This window comes from Phaenicophaeus curvirostris, chromosome 11, assembly GCF_032191515.1.
Source record: "Phaenicophaeus curvirostris isolate KB17595 chromosome 11, BPBGC_Pcur_1.0, whole genome shotgun sequence".
Taxonomy (NCBI): Eukaryota; Metazoa; Chordata; class Aves; order Cuculiformes; family Cuculidae; genus Phaenicophaeus; species Phaenicophaeus curvirostris.
The window spans coordinates 6,849,991-6,871,459 of record NC_091402.1 but is presented as its reverse complement, the minus strand read 5'-3'; the positions used below and the strand labels follow the sequence as shown (position 1 = coordinate 6,871,459).

The window sequence follows — 21,469 nt, the reverse complement described above, 5'->3', positions numbered from 1 at the left end:
GGTCATTGTTCAGGCTGCACAGCACTGACCTGAACTCAAACAAGTGGTGGGACTGCTGTTCAGTGGTGACTGGGTTTGGTCTTCGTGTCATGGTTGGCCCACCCAGGGCTGCTGGTTTTGTAAAGTCTGCAGACCTCCTACACATGCACATGTAAACATGCTCATGCATACAGGAGAAATAAAGCAATAAATTAAAGGACAATTGCTGGGGACATTTGTCTCCCAAGGCAATGGTTTTGAGTGCAGTAATTGAAATACGTGTTAAACTGCAGGAGGCATGTTAAAACAGTAACACGCTTTCAAGGTTGAGCTGTGAAGTTCAGCATCTTCAAGCAGATCCCTGAGCCGGGTGTTGGGAGGTCTGCGTGCGTGTTTGCCCACATTCACACTATAGACCCCAAACTGCAATAATTGCTGTTGCTCAGATCTTAGGGACTGTAGCATTTAGAAACAAGGATGCATGATGATGAGGGACACTAAGCACAAAGACATTTACTGTGTTTCTGCCTTTCACGGTGACTGATTTGTGCAGTCATTAAGGAAAAATTATGTAGACTATCTTCTTCCAAAGGCACTTAATGCTCTATTCGTGTTTTAATTTTTACTGACTCACAGGGGAGGTGAGCGAGCCAGCAGCATGGATGAAATTCTGTCTGATGCCCGAGACTGTTTGCAGGCTGAATGTGTTTGATCCCTAGTACATTAAATCAAGAGGTTTTTTATAAAATGGGAGCAAGAAGCAGTCCAGTGCTCCTACAAACCCCCAGTGTGATGCACACACATGAAATAGGGCTGAGGTTCCTTGGGGGGAGCTCTACTTTGTGTTTCACTCCATCTGACATGGAGAAATCCTGTTGAATGGGACTTCTAAATGGCATTGTAATACAACCGTTCACTAAACATATGAGGTGTAGGTTAACCTAGGCTGCTTGCTGCTTCAATTGCTACTCTCTTAACAGTGTCCCAGCATGGAAAATAGACTTCATCAGTGCCTTCCACATCCCATTATGCTGGCATCCTTGGGTAGCTCCTCCTAATTTAAGGAAATGCCATCTAACGCCTCACTTCCTGGAGAGACCTGTAGTAGCTCTTCAGGGGTTTTGCTTGTTTGTTGTTCAAGTTAAATAGCATGGAGTGGGGCAGGGACACAGCTTTTAGGGCAGTTTTGTGCATTCAGAGCCCTGCTGATTTCTGCAGCCAGTGAAGTCTTTGTGTGGGTTGCAGGTGCAGGAGGAAGAAGGTGCTACTGAGTAGGTGGATACCATGAAAGAGGAGATGCCTGGCTTCTCCTGCTGCAGTTACCTGCTGTTGTTAACCTGTAGGTTAATCAGTAGTTATCCTGTGAGGTTTGCCAGTTCAGAGAAATCATTGTGTTGACTTTAGTGCTCAAGGTTTTAAATCGTGGTAACATTTAACAGCCTCCACCCAAGAGTATCCTTTCCTCCAAGACAATATGGGCTGCTGGAGGAATAGGCTCCAGACATACTAGACTCTTCCCTTAGCTGCAGCAACACATTGAGTTGGACCCTTTTATTTGAGAAATTTCCCTCTCCCCCTTATTTTATTTCTTAACCTATTATGAGGCATCATCACTCACCAGTCTCCACAGCTTGGTTTGGTAGCGGAAGGTGGAGGTTTTGTCGATTGTTTTATTTCTCCTTTTTGCAAACAATCACTTGGGGAGCTCTGCTGCAGAGCTGGGAAAAGAGCAGCCAGAGGAGAGAGACCCATGAGCAGCACACAGAGCTGGCGTGAGCCACCATGGGTGTTGCCTCTCACCCATGCCCAAGGCGAGGACTCCTACTCGGGGACACTGGGACTCAGGCTGCTCTTGTGCACACCAAGGTCCACCCTTCAGCTCCCAAAGGGCTCCTCAGGGCATTCCCACGGGGGTTTCTGGACAATGCTTACAAACTTACTTGGACTACACACTCCAAAATCCCTAATGTGCTTGTCTTTTTTTCTTTTTTTCCAATCCTCCTAATTCTTTGGGGAGTCAGCAGAGGTTAAGCATTTCTTTCAAACTGCAGAGCAATGCTTTGGTGTGTTTTGGTCAGGTCTCTGGTCCAATTGCCCTCTCTTGAATGTAGAGATCATTCTTCCCTTTTAGATGTACAATAATCAGGTGTATTTTTCTGTCCTTGTACCAGCTAAAATCACCACAACCATGTGCTCTTGATACAATTCCTCTTACAATTTTGCAGGAACAAAAAGCCTAGCTGGGTGAATCCTGCCCTGTGTACCGCACTGTGGTCATGGTCTTCTCGCTGTGCTGATGCAGCTGGGCACAAGACCATGCTAGAACAGACAAATGGAAGAACAGTATTTCAAAGTAGCTAGGAATAAATACTTCTTAAACATCTAAAGTGTTGCAGCCACTGGAGAAACCATAGCATGGGGCTGCACCCTTGTTTTAAACCTATTGCTTGTCTCACTAAAGCCAAGGGAGTAGCATGCTACAATACCTTGCTGTAGTGAAGCTGAATAAGTTATTCTGGATGCCACAGAGCCTCTGTTTCTGGTTAATACACAAATTTTCAGACTTAAAGTAAGGTTTCTGCTGATGAGGAATGATCCCAGCTTTCTTTGGTGTCATGGCTTCTGAGCCCTTCATGCTTGAGAATCTTCATAGGTACAGATGTCACAGGGCTGTGATTTCAACATCTGATAGCACCAGTGTAAGTTATAGTAAGAGCTGATGAATACTAACAGGATGCTGAAATGTAAGTATGAGGGTGCATGTTTGGGCTTTGTGTGCAGCTGGAGAAGTCTGCTGACATCCAGGAGCACAGCCCCTCATGGAAGGGGAGTGTAAAGCATTGTAGGGATCTGTCATTTTTCTGCTTTATTTCATTCAGCACATGTTTCAGCTCAGACTGTTGGAAAGGATGAACAAGGGCTTACTTACGAGCGCTTACTTTACATATAATCCTTAATGTGTGGAAATCTAAACCTACAAGGATTGATTTTAATTTCCTCTAAAAAGTTGCTCCTGGCAGAATCTGATAAAGCCACTTTTAATCTAATTCTTCCCAGCCCTGCCCTTGGTGAGCTATCAGAGCATACCGGTCTTTGGAATTAATTTGGTGATCACTGCAGCTTGCATTCATTATCTCAAATACCTCCTAAATCCTTGGCTGATGCATGGGGGCCTGGAAAAGTGGTCTGACAGCGTTTTCTGAAAATTCTCACTTCTAGGGGAAGATGTCCCCAGATTCTTGCTGGTGGTTTGGTTCCTTTTCTGCCCTGGGTGGAGCTTGCCCGTTCAGAGAAAAACGTCAGTGAGAAGCCGAGCTGCTCCATTTCTTCTTGACTGCTCTGTGCTGCCTCTTTCTTTTCACCAAGATCTGCTTATTTGTACCCAGAGCTGATAAGGGCTTTTGGTGCCAGACTGACCTTACTCCCAGCCCTTACCCTGGCAGCAGCGCAAGCTCCCTGTGCAGAATTTTTAAAAGCCTCTGAGTCATAGAATCACAGAATCATTTAGGTTGGAAAAGACCCATAAAATCATCAAGTCCAACCCTTAACATAACGCTGCCAGCACCACCACTAACCATGTCCCTTGGTGCCACATCTACACATCATTTAAATCCCTCCAGGTATGGCAACTCAACCACTGCCTTGGGCAGCTTGTTCCAGTGCTTGACACCCCCTTCCATGAATTAATTTTTCCTAATATCTAATCTAAACCGCCTCTGGAGCAACTTGAGGCCATTTCCTCTCATCCTATCACTTCTTACGTGGAAGAAGAGATCAACACCTGCCACACTCCTCCTTTCAGGGAGCTGTTGCAAGGGATGAGGTCTCCCCTCAGACTCCTTTTCTCCAGACCTAACAGCCCCAGTTCCCACAGCTGCTCCTCAGAACACTTGTACTCCAGACCCTTTACTCCATCACCCTTCTCTGGACATGCTGAGGTCCATGGTTTTTGGGGTACATATTCTGGTTTTAGCTGCGACAAGCCCAGTGAATAGGTAGCAACCTTTCTACATTGGAGAAGTCTTACTGAAAGAGATGTACCCACACCTTCCAGAATGTTGGAATAGGAAACGCGGCAGAGGTTAGTTTAAAGCAGATTGTATGTACTTGGTAAAATAGAATAATTTTTGTCATTCCTGAACTCTGCAACAGAAAAGAAATTTCTGTGGAAACAAAAACACAGGCTTTCCGCTGCACTGGAGCAGAGCAATGTATTGCAGGAGAGATTTATCATCATGTTCTGACCTTTCTGGAAACAGTTGATATGGAAATATTTATGTCATATTTATTTAAATTTTTTCTTGTATTTATTTAAACTAGGCAGTGTATTTATTTGAAATAATCATCAGCATGCCAAGCCTCGGTTCTTGGCGTGTTAACAAAACTAATCATGCACTAAACCTAATACCCTTAAATCTGTACTCAAACGCTTTGATCCGAATGCTATTAAGAAGGTCCTTTTGTTCTTATTCTCCACGTAAAGCACCAGGTGTGACTGCAGTGATTTCAGGAGATAATAAAGATAATAACAAGGGGAAGGTTTACTGGAATCTTCAGTGTAATGGCTATAGCTGATTCTTTGAAACAATATTTCTCTATTAGTTTGTGCACCACAATCACATTGTATTTTTAAGAAACAACACAAGGTGTTGTTTCACACCATTCCCCATACCTGGCTGTCCTCCCAGGTTCACCCTGAGGTGTTAATATGCCTCTGCCACAAACTGCAAACAGCATTTCAGAGAGATGTTTTCAAGTACTTGAGGAGAGGCCAGGCAGGTTGACCATGGGCATGCCCAGTGCATTGATCCTTGACCCTAGAAAGCTGTCGAGTGGAAAAAGTTAATGCAATACCTTGGCTACTCCTTCAGGGCTGGATCTAGAGGTGATTAAAACCAGTAGAAGTATTTCTATTGACTTCAAAGAGCCTTGGATGAAGCTGCTGTTCCTCAGAGAGCCTCCTGTCCATCCCCAGTACTGTAAGGTAGTTTCTATGGGGATTTCGGGATAGGAAAGAAATCAAGAAAAAGAGAGAGAAATATGAAAGGAGTGGTTTTGTCTGTGCTATTTAAATGTTTTATAGAAGGCAAGGTCAAAGCTTACCTCATGATGGTACTGTTATTGATAGATACCATAAGTGGGCAGCAGCATTTGCAGCGATGAAGAACCCCGATAATGCAATGCAAAGTTTTCCCAGGGTCTGACATAAATGATGAAGCTGATGGCAGTAGCTCGTGTGCCACTTTTCTCAGTCACATGGCATTGAGATGAAGCCCACTACTAAATTATTTTCTGCATGTGGCTCACATATGCTTAAAATATATGTGCCAAATAAAACTTGGAAATACCTGAGATGAATTAGAAGGCAGTTATGAAGTAGACTCTTTGCAAAGGAATTTTAGTCTCTGATACTTGGTCACATTAGATAATTTGACCTCTCTTTTCTGTCAGCACAAATGAGATCATAACTCATATGTGCATGAAAGCAAATGGGTGGGTTAGATCTAAAAATGCACAGCTGCCTAACTTTGATTTATATTAAAGGCAGACATAGAAATGATTAATTCCAGCATCTTGGGAATTACTTTCAAGTATTAACAAAATTAGGCAAATTATGCCTCAACCTCTGAGTGCACCAAGGTATTCATGCAGTCTTGTTTGATGGTGGAATGGTGAGATAAATGTCAGATTCAGGCTCCACGCCAAAGTTAAGCAATTTGTAGAAGGGGAAAAATAATTTTGGAAAAGACTAGGACCCTATTAATTGTGAGATCAAATATTTATCAGCCAACTTCAGGTCCCCAGAAATCTCCTTGCTGTGTTGCACAATGTGGTTGTTCTTCCTTTTGAATGGGCAGTCGATCCAATGTATTTTTGAATTAGAGAAAAGATGCACCTGGCAGTACTGGCTTGGGATGTGGGGTGAGAGAGAGTCCTGATCAAGTGTGTGGATTTATTCTTTGGCTTTGACTGTCACAGTGAAGTGGCATCAGCCTGCAAGAAGAGTGCTTACTGAGGAGTACTTGAATTTTTGCTCAAGTATCACTGCTGGTGTTTAGTCCAAAGATAGTAAATGGATGAAAGTATTAGACATTTGCAATTGGATTTGGTAGGATTTGACATTTCCTTCTTGCAGCTGACGTTCATTGCCTGGGAAGAGATGTAGAAAGAAGTCTTATAAATAGGATAACATTAACTGAATCTTTTTTTCTGTTGAAACAAAAGAAAAAGTGAAGTTTATGAATCTGGGTAATTCAGGAAAGGCTTATTTTAGAACACAGGACAGCATTTCCTCTGTTTCTCAGGGCAAGGTTGAATGTTGCACTTCAGGGTTTTTGGCTTGTCTTTAAATTAGAGCCAGGGCCAGGAAAACTCAGAGGCAGCCATCCCTGCCTCAAGCTTACCTGGCTTCCCCACCTCTCTTGGAGGAGCATCATTAATGGCCCTGAAACCCTATTGATTGCAAGGGACCTCAGCTACCTCCTGTCTCTCTTAATGATCTTGCAGCAGGAAAACAGCCTTTTTCAGGACATCGCTTATACAAGCCTTTAAGCAGCAATGTCTGATCTGATAAGTTACACTCATTTCTCTCCATGTTGGCCTGAACTTTTCCATTTTAGAGCAAGTTACTCTTGCTGGTTCCTTATGTACCTCTTAACACAATAGAGACTGAATGGTTTGGAAGCAGGGCTGTAATTCAAAATAATCACAGCTGTCAGTGTATATGCCAAATTCTATTCTGATAGATCTTCCAGAGGTGTTACATATATAAAAATTGTACTTTTTTAGGTTTGAAATGTGTTCATAAGCTAGGAAAAGCTTGGGCTGTAATTTATTTCTTAGGAAATATACTGATGGTATGGCTCTAAAATGAAGGTAGAAGCCTCATCTCTGCATGTTTGCTCTGTCCTGAAAAGAAAGCAGAACATTTTATATTGAGAGATGCTTGAAACAGTGTGTTTGTGCTCAAGGATTAAACCAGGATGCTTATGACATGGCATGTAATGGCTTGCATAACATGTAATGAAGAAATAGAAGCTGAGTCTCTGGGTGCATCATGCTGAGTAACAGGCTTGTTCTACACAAAACTGTCATACTAAATTCTTGTCGTGACTCCAGACCCCTTTGATTCCTAAATCTTTTGGAGGAGACTAATCTGAAATCAAAGTGAAGTTGCTTGGGGTTTGCATGCCAGAAGCGGTCACATTTGAAAAAGTTCAGTGAACCTGCAGAGGGAGGTTGAAATTAGTTGCTTCACTACAAAGCTTGCAACTAACATACCTGCTGATTTGCTTTTCGCTTTGATTCTTCAGGGCCTGCCTTCTTGCCATCTTCTGAGTTGTTTCCAAAATGCATAAATCTTAGGGATGAGCGTGTCCTGGGTTCAGTCTGTTTAGTAAAAAAACAGTAAACTAGTCTGCCCTGGTAAAACAAACCTGAGCTTAAATACTGAGGAAATGGAAGGGCTGCGTTTTTCTCCTCTGCTTTGTCCTTTGTGGAGTTATTTCCCTCTGTGAAAGGCATATGTCACACTTTGCTCTCCTGATTTACCAACATTTGACCTCCCTTTTTACAAATGTAGATGGAAATGGTTCCTTTCAAGTTCTAAGTAGATACTGAGGGCTCCTGCCTTGATCCCTGTAAGATGACTCTGCTGCTTTGAAACCACTGGAGCAATGCCAGGAATCCATCCTGTTATCCCTGCTGAATGTCAGCTGCTTTCTCTTATTTTGGTATTGGCATTTGCGGGGGGCTTTCACCAAGAATATCCTGCAATATTAAGTGCAAATGGGAGCATTTCAAGCAGTTAAATTCTGCCCCTCTGTCTTCCCCTCAGGTTTTGTTTAGGCTGTTGGGGACCTGAGGATGTACGTTTTGGTCCAGCTAAAAGAAAATTGCCTGGGTAGCCATGGACCACGTATAACCACACAGATGGCCCTGCATGAAAGCTGATCTGTTGTTACTTTATATTTACAGTGTTCTGTCTCGTGTGGAAGGGGCCAAAAGCACCGCAATGTGTACTGTTTGACAAAGGAAGGGAGGCATGTAGAAGAAGATTATTGCAAGCACCTTGCTAAGCCCAATGTGCAAAAGAAATGCAGAGGGGGCAGATGTCCAAAGTGGAAAGCAGGAGACTGGGGACAGGTGAGATGCGTTGTATACCCTTTTGTACCCTTTAATATTCTTTCTCTGTCAAATTGGTTAGAAGCTGGTTTTCCCATCACTTCTGTCCTTATGAATTTTTCAATGGTAAAAGTTTTGGGCCAGATCCTCAGGTGTTGTAAATCAACGTAGCTTCGTGAATAACAGTGGAGAAGCACTGGTTTTACCAGCTGAATATTTGCAACTTGCTTTTAATGTCTATCTGAAAGCAAATTCCTTGTTATATATTTTAAATTTCTGCTAGAAAAGGCATTAGTATATAATATTAAAGAGAATCTAATATATATTAATTTATCGTTGTTATTTAAGTATGTCAAATCCCAAGCAAAATGTTCCTCAGTTTTGAGACATTTGAAATTAATTTTATTATCAGCTTCCTGGGAAAACCTAAAGAACAATCAGAGCTGTTCATTATAAGTGCTTTTCACTACCTTTTGTTTCTTAACAAGCTCATCAGTTGATTTTGCTTAATTAAAAAGTCAGACACTGATGAAGAAGTCAGACACTGGTGCATAGAGCAGAGGCTGCTGGAAATGTGAAAGTGCTTGGAGTTATTAAGCATCTTGTTTGCTGAAAGCATATCTTAAATCCTTGTTTTCCTGAAAATGATGTCTTTGTCATCAGCCTGAATCTGCTGTATCACATTTTTATCTCTGAACCTTGCTTTTCCCTCTACCTCATTAACATGCTAATCAGCAGAATTATTGAAAATCCAAGACTAAATGAACTGTTAACTTGTAAAACATCATGTTCGTTTGTGATCTGTCTTCCAAATTAAGGTAAAACCACCAGCTCTCCCTGTAAATGAGTCCCCTCAAAGACAAACCATTAACATCACTACAGGTACCCATGCAGACATTGCAAACATGAGGACTAGGACAGCATGCTCTTGTTTAATGTTGATTATTAAAAAAGACAATAAACCCATTGATGATCTATGATTGCTTTCAGACTTGCATTGGTTTTTTTATGCTTACTTTTGAGTCCATAGGTTGGGAATGTTTGCCATTACTTGTAAAGGGAGAAGTGTGCATTCTCCATGAATGTTCAGTCCCTGAGGTCTGGGTTCCCTACCCATGGTACGGCTGGGAGCACCCAGGTAGCCCTGCACAGCCCTGTGAATTGCACAGTACTGCTCCCATACTGGAAATTAAGTCAGTATTATTACCTTTATTACCTGCAAAACTGAAGCCTCAATTTCATAGAAGCTGGAGTGTAAAGGAAAGCTAGGCCATTAGATGGTCTTGTCACATCTGATTTGCACTTTATTCAAATTGACTGCTCCTGAAAGCAATTTTTACAGCTAATAATTGTAAACATAATAATGTAATGCTCTGTCGATTGCATTAAAATACACTAATGTTAATGGATAAAAGTAAGTGTTTTAAAATTCCCAACATTCCATCGCATGACCAGAGTTGATTTTATGCAACTGCAGAAAGAAACCCAAGTTAATAGGAGGATGGAGATGATTTATGGCTTGAGGTAATCTCTTGTGACTAGGCAATTAAGGAATATTTGTATGCTAATGATAAGACTAAGAATAGGTAGCACATTTCCAGTATGCAAGGTAGCTCCTCAGCCCAGATTCTTGATGCTGTATGTACTCACCCAGCCAGGATCTTGCTTATGGAAAAAATAAAGGGATGGAGACACGCATCCCACTATATCAGACTGGGCTTTTTATGGCTTTCTTGCATCCTGATCCTCATTTGTGCTGACCAAGTTTCTTGGCCTGTGACAGATGAAAAACGGGGCTGCCAGAAGTTTGGGACATCTGTGGTTGTCCCTGCGAGAGGTGCTCAGGGCTCGCACCGCTTTGTGAAAGATACAACGCCTCAGAGCCCTGGTGAATTTGGGTGCAGAGCTTCTCATTAGGACTATGAAACAGGCAGGGGTTTGGCACCCTGACTGCCCAGTTGATCAGGATCTAAACGGGTGCAGAAACTCCGTGTCACCTTCCCCATCACTGGTGACACGGCTGAAAACAGGAGCTGTGATCAGTTTGCTCTTAGATACTATCCAAAAAAGCTCTCTGAGAGGCTAATTGCCTCTAAAAGATAATCCCATCGCTGAGCTGGCTGCCTTTGTCCTGGGTAAACCAGCAAGAGCCTGTATAAGAACTAAGGCAACGTTTTCCCATGGAAGTGCATCCTCCTTGTCACCGTACGTGCACCTGTTGCATGTGTCTTTAGGATTTTTTTCTTTTCCTTTTGGGATTAAAAAACAGGCTGAAAAAAATACAGGAATGCTTAAAAATTAGTCCCAGCCAATTCAGGAAAGTGCTCCGCTCCCAGTTTATTTCTCTCTGTATTCAGAAGCCAGGTATTACTTTTCTAGATTGTTATAAATCCCCTTTCCTGCAGCAAAACATTTTTAATATATCTGTAATAATCAGAAGGGAAGAAAAAAGGGTTTTTCTCCAAGTTCTAAGTGTGTCTGCGCTGAAATACCAGATTTAATGTGTTTGCATTTCCTAAGTAGTATCAATTATGACCATTTACCTTTCACATAGCAAAAATACCAATATTTATTTTGCTGTCTGGTATTTACATCTTTCAGCTTCAGGCTGAAATCCAGCCCTGTCTGAATGCACAGGCAGAGCTTTAGGTAGAGCTTCTCTGCAGTTTGGTGGTTGACTTGCTCAGTGGTGTAAGCAGTGATCCTGGGAAAAAATATAGACTCTGCAGAAAGGATGAACAGACTGCCTGGCATCTCCTAGGGGAATATATAAATACAGCACAAGATGACTGCCCCCAGTGTGAGTCTCTTCTGGTAGCGTTACCCTGTTCTGTTCCCCAAAGTAGACAAAGGTTGGCTGACCAGTTTTCTAAATTTAAAAGAGCTAGAATGAAAATGGTGTTAAAACCCACCTTTTCTTGTTTCTGCCAGAAAGCATAATGGTGTTATTTTGAAGGCAGCTCTAAATCCAGCCAGAGCCACAGCAATACTGATGCAGAAGCACGGGCGGCAGGAGGAAGCACCTCACAGAAGGGGATGCCTCAATCTGCTGGGAAAATTCCCGTGGCCCCAACTCACCGGCTTTGGGACGAGTGTAGCCGTTGCCCCCTCCTCAGCAGGGCTCCAGGCTCTGTCGTCAGCCCCATCGTAGCCCTCCTGCGGACCCAGGACTGGGCTCACTAGTAGCTCCTTCCTCTCCGGCTGGGGCTGCACTCGTGTTCCCCTCTCCCGTGCTGTGGCTGAATGGAATTGTGGCTGCCCTGTGTCTGGCCAACAAGTGCATTGAGAAAGCCCGTTCAGCTAGGAGAAGCCTCTCCTGCTTACACACATATGGTTAGCCCAAGGAAAGCTCTTTGCTTGCTCGCTTGCACAAGAAGGGTCCAAATCTCTTCCAAGGGAGGGGCTGGGACATTTCAGCCTGGCCTGGGGTTCTAGGGGAGCTCGCTTCTCTGCTGTGAATCCTCCCACCCATTCAATCAGGGTGCAGTATTTATTCCCATGCCAAAGTTTCACCCAGGCACACAGTGAAATGAGCCTGCGGCTTTCCCCTATACCAGGTTTTGCCCACTATGGCCAGGTACCATCTGCCTCCTTGCACTCCCTTATCATAAAACACCTGTGTGGATGATAAATACAAACCAAAAGGCATTTTAGAGCATGCCGTGCCTCCCGGTGTATATGTTTCTCCAAGTTTGTTGCCATTTTTCAGCTAACTGTCCCCTATGGAATGTGTAGGACAAACAGCATTATTCATCACAGGGAGGCAGCACAGCGTATGGGAAGCACTTGCAGCACCAGTGATGGGAAATCTCACTGATACTTTCAAAAGTTACACACACAAAAAAAAAGCAACCCACCCGCTTACAAATATCTGAAGCCAGGCAAATGTGCACAGTCAGCTTTTCTTTGGTCCTCTTGGCTTTATGGGGCGTTTGGATAGTAAAGCAAGCAGAGCATTAAGGAGGAATACTCTGCAGAAGAGAGAATTACTTCCCCGCTAGGCACCACTTAATTCCCTGCTTTAAGAAGGCTCGCTTTTATGAGTATTGCAATAATGGGCTGTAAACTTGTTTTCTTAGTTCCTGATGTATTAATAAGGTTGCTTGTATTAATTGTTAATTCAGCAGCCGGTTAATTGTAATAGCTGTGGTTTAAATGCATGCTTTCGATTTTTACACGCTTTCTTCTACAAATGCAAATTCCTTTTATTCCAAATCTATGCCATATATTTCAAGATCTGGAGAGGAAGAATCCATACTGGTGAGAAGTGAAGTACTGCTGAACATATTATATTGTGCAGTCACAATTAGAAACACGTGAAAGAAAAAAAGCAAGCTGTTAAAAGCATTGTAGTGTGCATATTAACTTGACTATTTCTGAGAAACAGAGAAATTCAGCCTTTTCTTACTGCGCCTAGATGTGAGTAGAAATGTGCCCACAACATAATGAAGGAAATGCAAAATGCAGTTAATTTTAAGAAGGCAATTATTTTCACAAACTAACATGCCCTGCACGTGCATGTTTAGATGCCTGCTGAAAGAAATCCCAGCTGTATCATACTTTTACCTCTACTGCTACAGATTTTATTCTACATAATTCAAGTTTACTTTTCATTAAAGTCCGCTCCGGTGACACTTGTGGCATTTGACATATTTTAAAGTGTTGCTTTTTTGAGCGGAGAGCCTTGCTGCCTCTGGCACGTTGTGAAGGTTTAGCAGCGCCACTGTCTCCAGAGGTTTTGGCGATATAAATCCTGTCCAGGAAATCCTGACCCCCAACAGCAAAAATTCTCACTGGCTTCAGTGGAACAGGGATTTCAACCTGTCTGCTCTGCCCTTTGTAAAGTTTTCCCCTTTTGCAATGAAAAGCCTCTCCTGGAAGTTTATACAGTGGCGTTAGAGCATTGCTATCACTGCGCTGAGCCCAGAGCAGGGGGTGAACCCCAGGAACTCACCGTGACAGCTGCAACAAGGACCACCGCTTACCTTTTATTCCTTCCTCCAGTGCTCGGTGTCCTGCGGGCAGGGTATCCAGCGCCGTGCCGTGCGCTGCCACAGTGGCACCCCGAAGGCAGCCGAGGAGGCAGAATGCGACCCAGCCAGCCAGCCCCCTCCGCAGCGGGACTGCCACCTCCCCGAGTGCCCCACGCACCGCTGGGCAGCCGGCGAATGGCAACCGGTAAGCGGGGTCCCCCCCTCCACCCATCCCCGGGGTCACATCACTTGTGCTCTCAAGCGTGCAGCATGGGATGATGCTGGAGATGGCGGCCGTCGATGCTGGAGGTCACTGCTGGAGAGATGGGGGTTTGGGGTTGCGATCTGGACTGGCAAAAAAAAAAGTGGAGAAAAGGCTCCTGTGCGCTGGCTGGAAGGGAGAGCTGAGAAATACCTCTGTGGGGTTAATTTCTTGCTTTGCGCTGCCCTGTGTTTGGCTGGGACCTATGCAAATATTGAGCAGGTTTTGGGTTGGGCGGGTTTGGGTCTGTTCCCAGAGGCTGAGCAGTAACCCCCCCTTGGACCAAGCCCCGCCGTGCTGCTCCGGCACTGAGCTCCTTGCCTGTAGCTTGGAAGGAAATGAGGAGCATCAATAATTCCCACTTTCCTTCCTTGTTACCCCGGTTCCTGCAGACAGCTCTCTCTTTTCACTGAGCACCCAGTCCATGCTTTTTGCGAAGCTGTGAACCGCGCTGAGTTGAGATCTCCCATGGCAGACAGTGCTTTTCTGAGTGACTGGGACCTGTCCCCAGCAAAACCAGCCCCTTAGGCTGGAGTAGGGGATAAAGCTGCTGCTGCAGTGGTTCAGGGAGGAACTCCAACTCACCTGCTGAGTGCTCAACAGGTGAGCCTCAAGCTTGTGGGCAGCAGGAGGAGGGTCCAGGGGAGGCCCTCCGGTCAGCTGCCTGGAGGTTGCTGTGACAGGCTACGAGTGCACAACACGTTATGGCAGAGAGAGGTCAGACCAGGCACCAAAATAAGTATTTTTGTTCTGGTTTCATTCCATTTCCAGCCATCCCTGTGTGAAAGAGTCCTGCCCTGGTTCTGCACTGTCCTTGTCCCGCTGTCCCAGGGTCTTCAGGTCTTCCAAGGTCCCAGGTGTTCCAAGGGCTGCCAGCCTTAGAAATGGGAGAGGTGATGGAGCTGTCAGCTCAGGGGAGCTGGCTCCAGCAATGCAAAATCCATGGGAGAGGCCACCATTCCCATGGGGAGGATGTCCACGTCACACAGGGAGAAGGGGATAGCCCATCACAGGCCCTTCGTGGGAATGCAGGGGATTGAAAGTGGTACAAGATGTTTCCTGCAAAACCAATGCTGGCCCTGGTGGCAGGGCAGCAGAGGCTTGATCCTACACCCTTCGAAAGATCCCACTGACTTTGGAGGTGCATGGTCAGAGCCTGATGGTGATCTCCCTGGCACCTGCAGTCAGCAACTCCAGGATGGAGGAGCTCTATTAATGAAAGGGGACCCAGCTTTCATTGGCAATCAGGCTGCTTTTATATTGCTCTTGCATGGTCTAAGAGATCCTAAAGGGGAACAAAATTGGTCAAGGTCCCTTCCCCTGCTGTGAATTGGCCGCAGTGTAAATGCAAAATTCAAGACTGTGGTTTAGTAATTGGACAGGTATAGTTGGACTGAATGATCTGAAAGGTCTTTTCCAACCAGTGATTCCATGATTCTATGAAAACAGAGCCTCCTGCTCTGGTAACAGAAGACGGGGAGGCACCACCATCTTCCTGCTCAAAGCCTTGGTGCTTGCAGACACTTCCAGAGCCTGCCTTTATTGTGTCACTTAAAAAAAAAAAAAAAAGAAAGAAAAAAGAGGGGGAGGATAAGAAAAGCAAATTTACTGATGAGAGAAAAAGTGTTTCATGCACATAGAGGCTGTGCAACTGCTCCGCTGCAGCAAGGAAAAAGTCAAGGTTACAGCAGCGTGTGCTTACTTCTCATTCTTTCCTTCTCTGTAAGCCTGTGGGCTCAGGACTGCTCAGAGCACTCCAGACTGCAGCCACTGCAGCCACCTGTGTGACATTATCTAATATCCCCCCACCCACGGTACCTCAGCCTCACAGGGACGGTACAATGAGCTTTGCTTCCTTTCCCTGGTCTCAGCGGTGCTGGGAAGTTGTAATGGGTTTATAATCCTATTAACACGTCCACTGCTAGGAGAGGCCAGAGGAGACCATACTCCATTCCCACCTGCCAGGGAGCTGAGATGTGGTGGGAGGCAGGAGGCAAAGCTGACCAAGCAGTGGAGCCTGACGGAAACATCCCAGCCTGGAAAAGAAACATAGGAACAGCTGAGGGGGCTCCAGCAAATTCCTTGCAATGAACTTTTGCTTTTACAGAGCCCATTAAATTTCTTCAGGTGGCAAAATAGGTCACAGAACAGCATGCGGTTTCAGTGCTTACCTAATGCTGTGATCAGCCCTCAAAAGCCATGGCTCCTACCCCATCCTTTTGCTCTCTTTCCTTTATTTTTGCAACTTTTCAGACCAGCAGCAAGAGGCCTCTGCCTGCCCCCAGGCTGCCAGGCCCTTGGTGGGAAGTGGATGCTGATGTTTTCCAAAGTTTTCCAGGGCTCCCCATTGCACTAGGGACATTTTTAATGTGTTATGGAGACTGGTTTTTCCCAGGGGAGCTTTGCTAGGGGTGTGGGATGGAAATTTCTTCACCTATAAATAACCATTAATAGAACCATGTAGGAGATATGGAATGTGACTGACTCCAAGCAGTTCTTGTAAACACTTCTTGTTTTGTTCTCATGTACCCACTGAAAAACAGTAATAGCACCTTCTCCACAGCCTTAAGTACTGGCCAGACATTATTCATAATGAGGAGGCAGAGGCACCATTAGTATTCTCTGAGCAGGGAATGGCAATGGACCCTAATTGACATGAAAGGCAGGATGGATGAGGCTCTGAGCAACCTGAACTAGTTGAAGATGTCCCTGCTCTCTGCAGGGGGGTTGTACTGAATGACCTTCATGGTCCCTTCCAACCCAAACCACTCTGTGATTCAATGTAAAATAATCCCCCAGTGTCATGTTCTTGATTTCTTATCTTTAAAGGGAATCTGTTGAGAGGGGGGGTTCTTATAGATCCTTTTTGTTGTTGTTGAGAATGTTGGTCTTGCCAAGTTGATGAAAAGGAATAGGGAACTTATTGGAAACCGTTTATTGCTCTGTTGGTGTATTGCCTTTAATTAGCTGTTCTCAGTGTCTACAGCAGGGAGAAGAAAGTCAATAGAAAGGGCTTTGGAGATGTCAAAGCAAAACCCAGACCAGGATTACAAAGAAAAAGGAAAAATTGGGAGAGAGAATGGTGTTGGGGTTTTTTTTTCTTTTTTTTTAATTATGAACCTCTGTGGAAGGATATTGAACAGCTCTGGCAGCTGCAATGTGATTCTTGACTCTTCGGCATTTGCTGTTTGGGGGAAAATTGTGCCATCCTTGCCTGGTTTGCATTGCAGATTTACCCAGGGCATGTTTGAAGTGTTTGTGGCATGGGGTTTCATTTCATCTCTGTGTCAGATTTAGATTTTTTTTTTTTTAAAAAAAAAAAGAATGAAAATGATGAATGCTTTCGCAAAGGAATGCCTTTGGGGGTTTTTAATTGTTATTGCTACTCTTCTAGAACAGTTGCAGAAGTGCTTGTAATGGTCCTTAATTTGAACTTACAGGAAAATAGTTTAAAATTTGGGAAATGAGGCAAAAGAAACAAACATTGTCAAATGCCTGACCTGTTTCTCAGCTCTTGCTGTCAATATTGTTATCCCCAGCCCTGCTATTTTGTGGGAGGTTTAGATCAGTCATGAACATGAGATTTCATACAAAATCTATTACTATATTAAAAGGAAAAATAACCTTTTCATGCTAGCTGAACTGTCCTCTTTCTATGTGAGTAATGGTTTATAACCTTGGAGTGGCTGATTGGAATCTCTGCAGTGCATCTCTTTGATTTGTTTTATGGTGGTCTCACTGTATTTGAGCCATATTTAATATCTCAGTGGGATTATTTTAATTGCCAGTAATCCCTAAAATACAAATAATCAAACTTTAATGTACTGATGATGACAAAATGCACAGAGATGGCTTGGATTTACTTGGCCACAGGACCATTATTTGCAGAGAATCCCAAAGCAGGCTGGCATGGGTTTAAGAGTGTCAATCTCTCATCAGCAAGTAACAGTTTTAAATGAGGGTGAGCTTTTAATATGATAGTTCTTCATGGCCAATGCCAGAAGACCCATTGATGGCATGGAGATTATTCGGCCTCCTAAAATTAAGCATGAGCTAATGTACTTCGCAAATTTAGGCTTAAATATAAATTAACAAGAGGAAACAAAATCAGCCTTGTTTCTTCCCACTCTTTCCAAGGTGCCTTCTTTGGTCGTGAGTGGAGGAGGGCTGGAATGATGCACCCTGTACTGGTGACCATGTGCTGGGCTGGCCAGACCCGAGACAAGGGGAGCCTTGAGCATCTCATAGCCCAATTCCCACTGTGCTGGAGGGTCCCTCTTTAGGGGTGGAGAAGGAAGGTTAATGCTGCCTCTGAAAGGTGCTGCTCAGGGAAGCTACATGATGATTGAGCCATTAGTGGTGCCTTATTCACATCCAATAACCCCCTTTCTGATTTTACTTCTGTAACAGGGAGATATCAGATGGGCAAATATATGACGGCTTGTTTGCTCTCTGCGGAAATCACACTCCAGCAAATTCCTCCAGGCCCCGTAGGATCACTGGGTTTTGGCACAGACCTAGAAGGAGCTTACACTCCAAGGACTTAAAGCAAGAGAGTAAATAAGGTTGAAAGTACATGAAACCCTTAGGCTCTTCTGGCAGACTGTGGATTTTGCAATGTTGACTGTTGCCTAAGAGGTCCTAAGTTATTCCTTCAGAATAAATGCTACTTTGTGGGGCTGCCTCTCCTTCCCTGTCCCCCTCCACTTTGCTCAGTTACTAAATATTTACGACCAACATGATGTTCTGCTTGCTTGCAGATCTCCTTTGCTGCTCTTGCCGTGGATTGCTGTGATTTTTCAAAGTTCTCACATAATTTGCAGTCTTGGTTCTAACAATTAATTACAGAAATGAGAGCCTGACTGTGCCTGAGTTTCACAACTTGCTGAACCCCCCAAGATCTCACTAATTGTGGGCCAGCCAGGAGAGCAGGAACTTCTTCAATGAGGCTGGAAATGATGTTTGGAGGGCGAGACTCTAAATAGATTAAACTGGCACGGTCCTCCAAGCCTAGGTGACTTCAAAAGGTGTTTCTGTACAGATAGGGATGGTCTGATTGAATGTTTTATCCTTTTCCTTAGGGGAAGACATTTCCTGCGCGTTATATAAAATGATTATTTTCATGCATTTTTCTCCTTGTTAATCCAGTTAGTTGAAAGTGTTAGAAGTCCATTACAGATGATAACTTTAAGAAAATAGGGTTTTATCCAGACAGCTGCTCTTATGCTGATTTATTTTGTTTTATGTGTGTGTTTTGTAAGACACGCTCTGAGCACAAACTTGCTCCCAGGAGTGCAGCTTCACAGCCAGGCTGGTTTTTCCAAGACAAGCAGAGAAAGAACCAAGTCCTTAAAGCCTCCAGAAGCCTCTGGGGAACAGTTGTGCTTGGCTAGCATGGGTTGCTCTTAATACTGGGCAGGGCAGTGTTTAAAAGAGAATAAAGCTGTAGGGCTGCCTCGGCTGCAGTGGTGGCAGAGATGTGCCATGCCAGGGCAGAGCACTGCTGCTCTCCCACTAGTGGGGACCGAGAAGGGGGCTTCCCCCCGCCATGACCAAGGGTGCAAGGATGTGTATTTTGGAAAGGGGATGGCTGGGTTGTCATTCTCCAAGTGTCTGTATTTACTAGGACCTGAAATGATGGAGGTTGGCTACTTTACTTTCGCCTTGACTCATCTCCTGACCTTGCACACTGATCCTTGTATCTCTTGGTCCCATCACAACTGGCCCCTACCTGTACCTCATCACAATACCTGCTGCCGCAGTTTCTCCTCTCTCCCTACATCTGCAATTCGGCTTGGTACCTCCAAAGGATGGAAACAGTTTGTCACTGGATGCTCCCACAGCAGCATGTTGATCTCAAATTTGACCCCGAATCATAGAATCACCAGGTTGGAAAAGACCCACTGGATCATTGAGTCCAACCTTTCCTATAAAATACTAAACCATGCCCCTCAGCACCTCGTCCTCCCGTGGCTTAGACACCTCCAGGGAAGGTGACTCAACCACCTCCCTGGGCAGCCTGTGCCAGTGCCCAATGACCCTTTCCGGGAAAAATTTTTTCCTGATGTTCAGCCCAAACCTCCCCTGGCAGAGCTTGAGGCCATTCCCTCTTGTCCTGTCCCCTGTCACTTGGGAGAAGAGGCCAGCTCCCTCCTGTCTACAACCTCCTTTCAGGTAGTTGTAGAGAGCAATGAGGTCACCCCTCAGCCTCCTCTTCTCCAGGCTAAACACCCCCAGCTCTCTCAGCCGCTCCTCGTAAGGCCTGTTCTCCAGCCCCCTCACCAGCTTTGTTGCTCTTCTCTGGACTCGCTCCAGAGCCTCAACATCCTTCTTGTGGTGAGGGGCCCAGAACTGAACACAGGATTCGAGGAGCGGCCTCACCAATGCCAAGTACAGAGGGAGAATAACCTCCCTGGACCTGCTGGTCACACTGTTTCTGATCCAAGCCAAGATGCCATTGGCCTTCTTGGCCACCTGGGACACTGCTGGCTCATGTTCAGTCGCTGTCAACCAACGACCCCAGGTCCTTCTCCTCCAGGCAGCTTTCCGGCCAGACTTCTCCTAGTCTGCACAGGATTGTTGTGCCACAAGTGCAGGAAAATGATACCAATGAGAGACGCCAACTTGAGCCATTCACTCACCTGCTCCACATGCAGGTTAATTGATTTGTTGAAATCCCTTATGGGTTATGTGAGCTGTTGTTTCTTTGAAACAGTGCATGAAGACGTGCGGGGAGGCATCCCGGTACCGCAAGGTGGTTTGCATGGATGAGAACAAGCGGGTGCAGAACAGCGGCTACTGCGACGCCAGCAAGCGCCCCCCTGAGATGGAGAGCTGCGGGCTGCCGCCCTGCGAGTACATCTGGATCACTGGGGAGTGGTCAGAGGTGAGTCCCCATCCCCATGCAGGGACTGCCTTGCTTGGCACCAGACCACGTTCTCCTCTGCTCGCTGCTGGTCTCGCTGAGATGTTGCAACCTAAATCAACAGTGGCAGGGCAGTGCTGCGTGGTTTAATTATTATATTTTGGGTTGTTTCTATGTGCAATTTCCTTGCTGGAGAGAAGGGAGCAGGGCTGTGGGAGAAGACCAGGATATTAAACACCAGCATGCTCAGAGTCCTCGCTAATATCTAGAGGCAATTTTCTTCCAAAGCACATCGTATCCAGCAGACACCCTCTTTGGTTCGCGCCATTTTATTTCGTATTTTTATTTATTTGGTTTATTCCCATCCCCTCCCAGGGAGCTCTGGGACCCAATGAGCTGTGCAAGGGTTTAGGTGAGCACCCTAGGAGAAAGACAAGCCTGCATGTGACCACAGGGACATGTCCTTCCTCAGTGTTGTCTTTGGCAGGGGGAGGACATGACGTGAGTAAAGGCAGCAGGTTCACCCTCATGGCTAGGAGAGGACTCAGCAAGGAAAATAGATGAGTTTTCTTCACAGCAGACGCTGCATGCGGGAGGGCCCAGGCTAATCTCAGCCTGTTTCCTTCTCCAATGAGTGAAGGATTACTTTCCACTTGGAAGAACAGCACAGGGAAATGACAAGGCTGCTGCTGACACAGCACTGATTAATAAGAAAGAACAAGGAAAGGGAAAAAGGAAAACATGCCGGGTCTGAGGGGGAGGAGAGACAAAGCACTCAAGTTAGTGCAGGAGTGATGAATGTGGAGAGGATTTCTCCGAGCAGCCTGGTCTCCTGGGTAGTCTCTTAAGAGACAGGTGCCTGTGAAGCTGGGGCACTGGCTGCCCCTTGCCCAGACACCCTCTACCCACTCCCACCACCTGTGATCCCCCGGCAGCACTCGGACCCATGAAGATGAGTAGGTGAGCGAGAGCTCATGGAGCTGGAGCTCAGCTCACCCCAGCTCCCCGCTCCACCTTTTGGTGAGGAGGGAAGAAGCTCTGTTTTCCTCTAATTACAAGGAAAACCTTTCCTTTCTTCCAGTTGCTGCCAAGTAGCCGCAACCAGGGTCAATCCTGACGGTTTTGTTTCTCTGTGCATTCCATAGCAACAACAAAAAAAAAGGGGGGGGGGGCACAAACCCCAAGTAATAGAGACATTTCTGAGTTCCTGAAGATCTTCTGCTCCTTTTTTATTTTTGGGGAAAGAGAACTTATGCCCAGGAGCCA

At 45.2% G+C, this 21,469-nt stretch overlaps 1 protein-coding gene and 2 long non-coding RNA genes across 10 annotated transcripts in view; 1 reads left to right on the top strand and 2 right to left on the bottom strand.

Annotated features, from left to right (window-relative positions):
* The window catches only part of ADAMTS9 (ADAM metallopeptidase with thrombospondin type 1 motif 9), a 95,381-nt gene that overhangs the window by 51,819 nt on the left and 22,093 nt on the right, over nucleotides 1-21,469 (top strand). For 7 of the 8 annotated variants that reach the window (XR_011338164.1, XR_011338165.1, XM_069865440.1 and 4 more), the window contains 3 exons: nucleotides 7,957-8,124; nucleotides 13,108-13,281; nucleotides 20,054-20,224. Coding sequence is in view for 6 of the 8 variants with exons in the window: in XM_069865440.1 (XP_069721541.1) it covers nucleotides 7,957-8,124; nucleotides 13,108-13,281; nucleotides 20,054-20,224 (513 nt within the window). In the remaining 2 variants the exon portion in view is untranslated. The remainder of the gene's footprint in view (nucleotides 1-7,956; nucleotides 8,125-13,107; nucleotides 13,282-20,053; nucleotides 20,225-21,469) is intronic. The other variant, XM_069865441.1, reaches the window with a different exon arrangement.
* On the bottom strand, nucleotides 2,602-5,252 carry LOC138725003 (uncharacterized). The gene is made up of 3 exons (XR_011338167.1): nucleotides 5,112-5,252; nucleotides 4,834-4,970; nucleotides 2,602-2,876 (listed from the first exon to the last, which is right to left on the bottom strand). It is a non-coding gene; the product is annotated as an uncharacterized lncRNA (long non-coding RNA).
* Nucleotides 5,993-13,272, bottom strand: LOC138725002 (uncharacterized). The gene is made up of 3 exons (XR_011338166.1): nucleotides 13,089-13,272; nucleotides 7,261-7,368; nucleotides 5,993-6,129 (listed from the first exon to the last, which is right to left on the bottom strand). It is a non-coding gene; the product is annotated as an uncharacterized lncRNA (long non-coding RNA).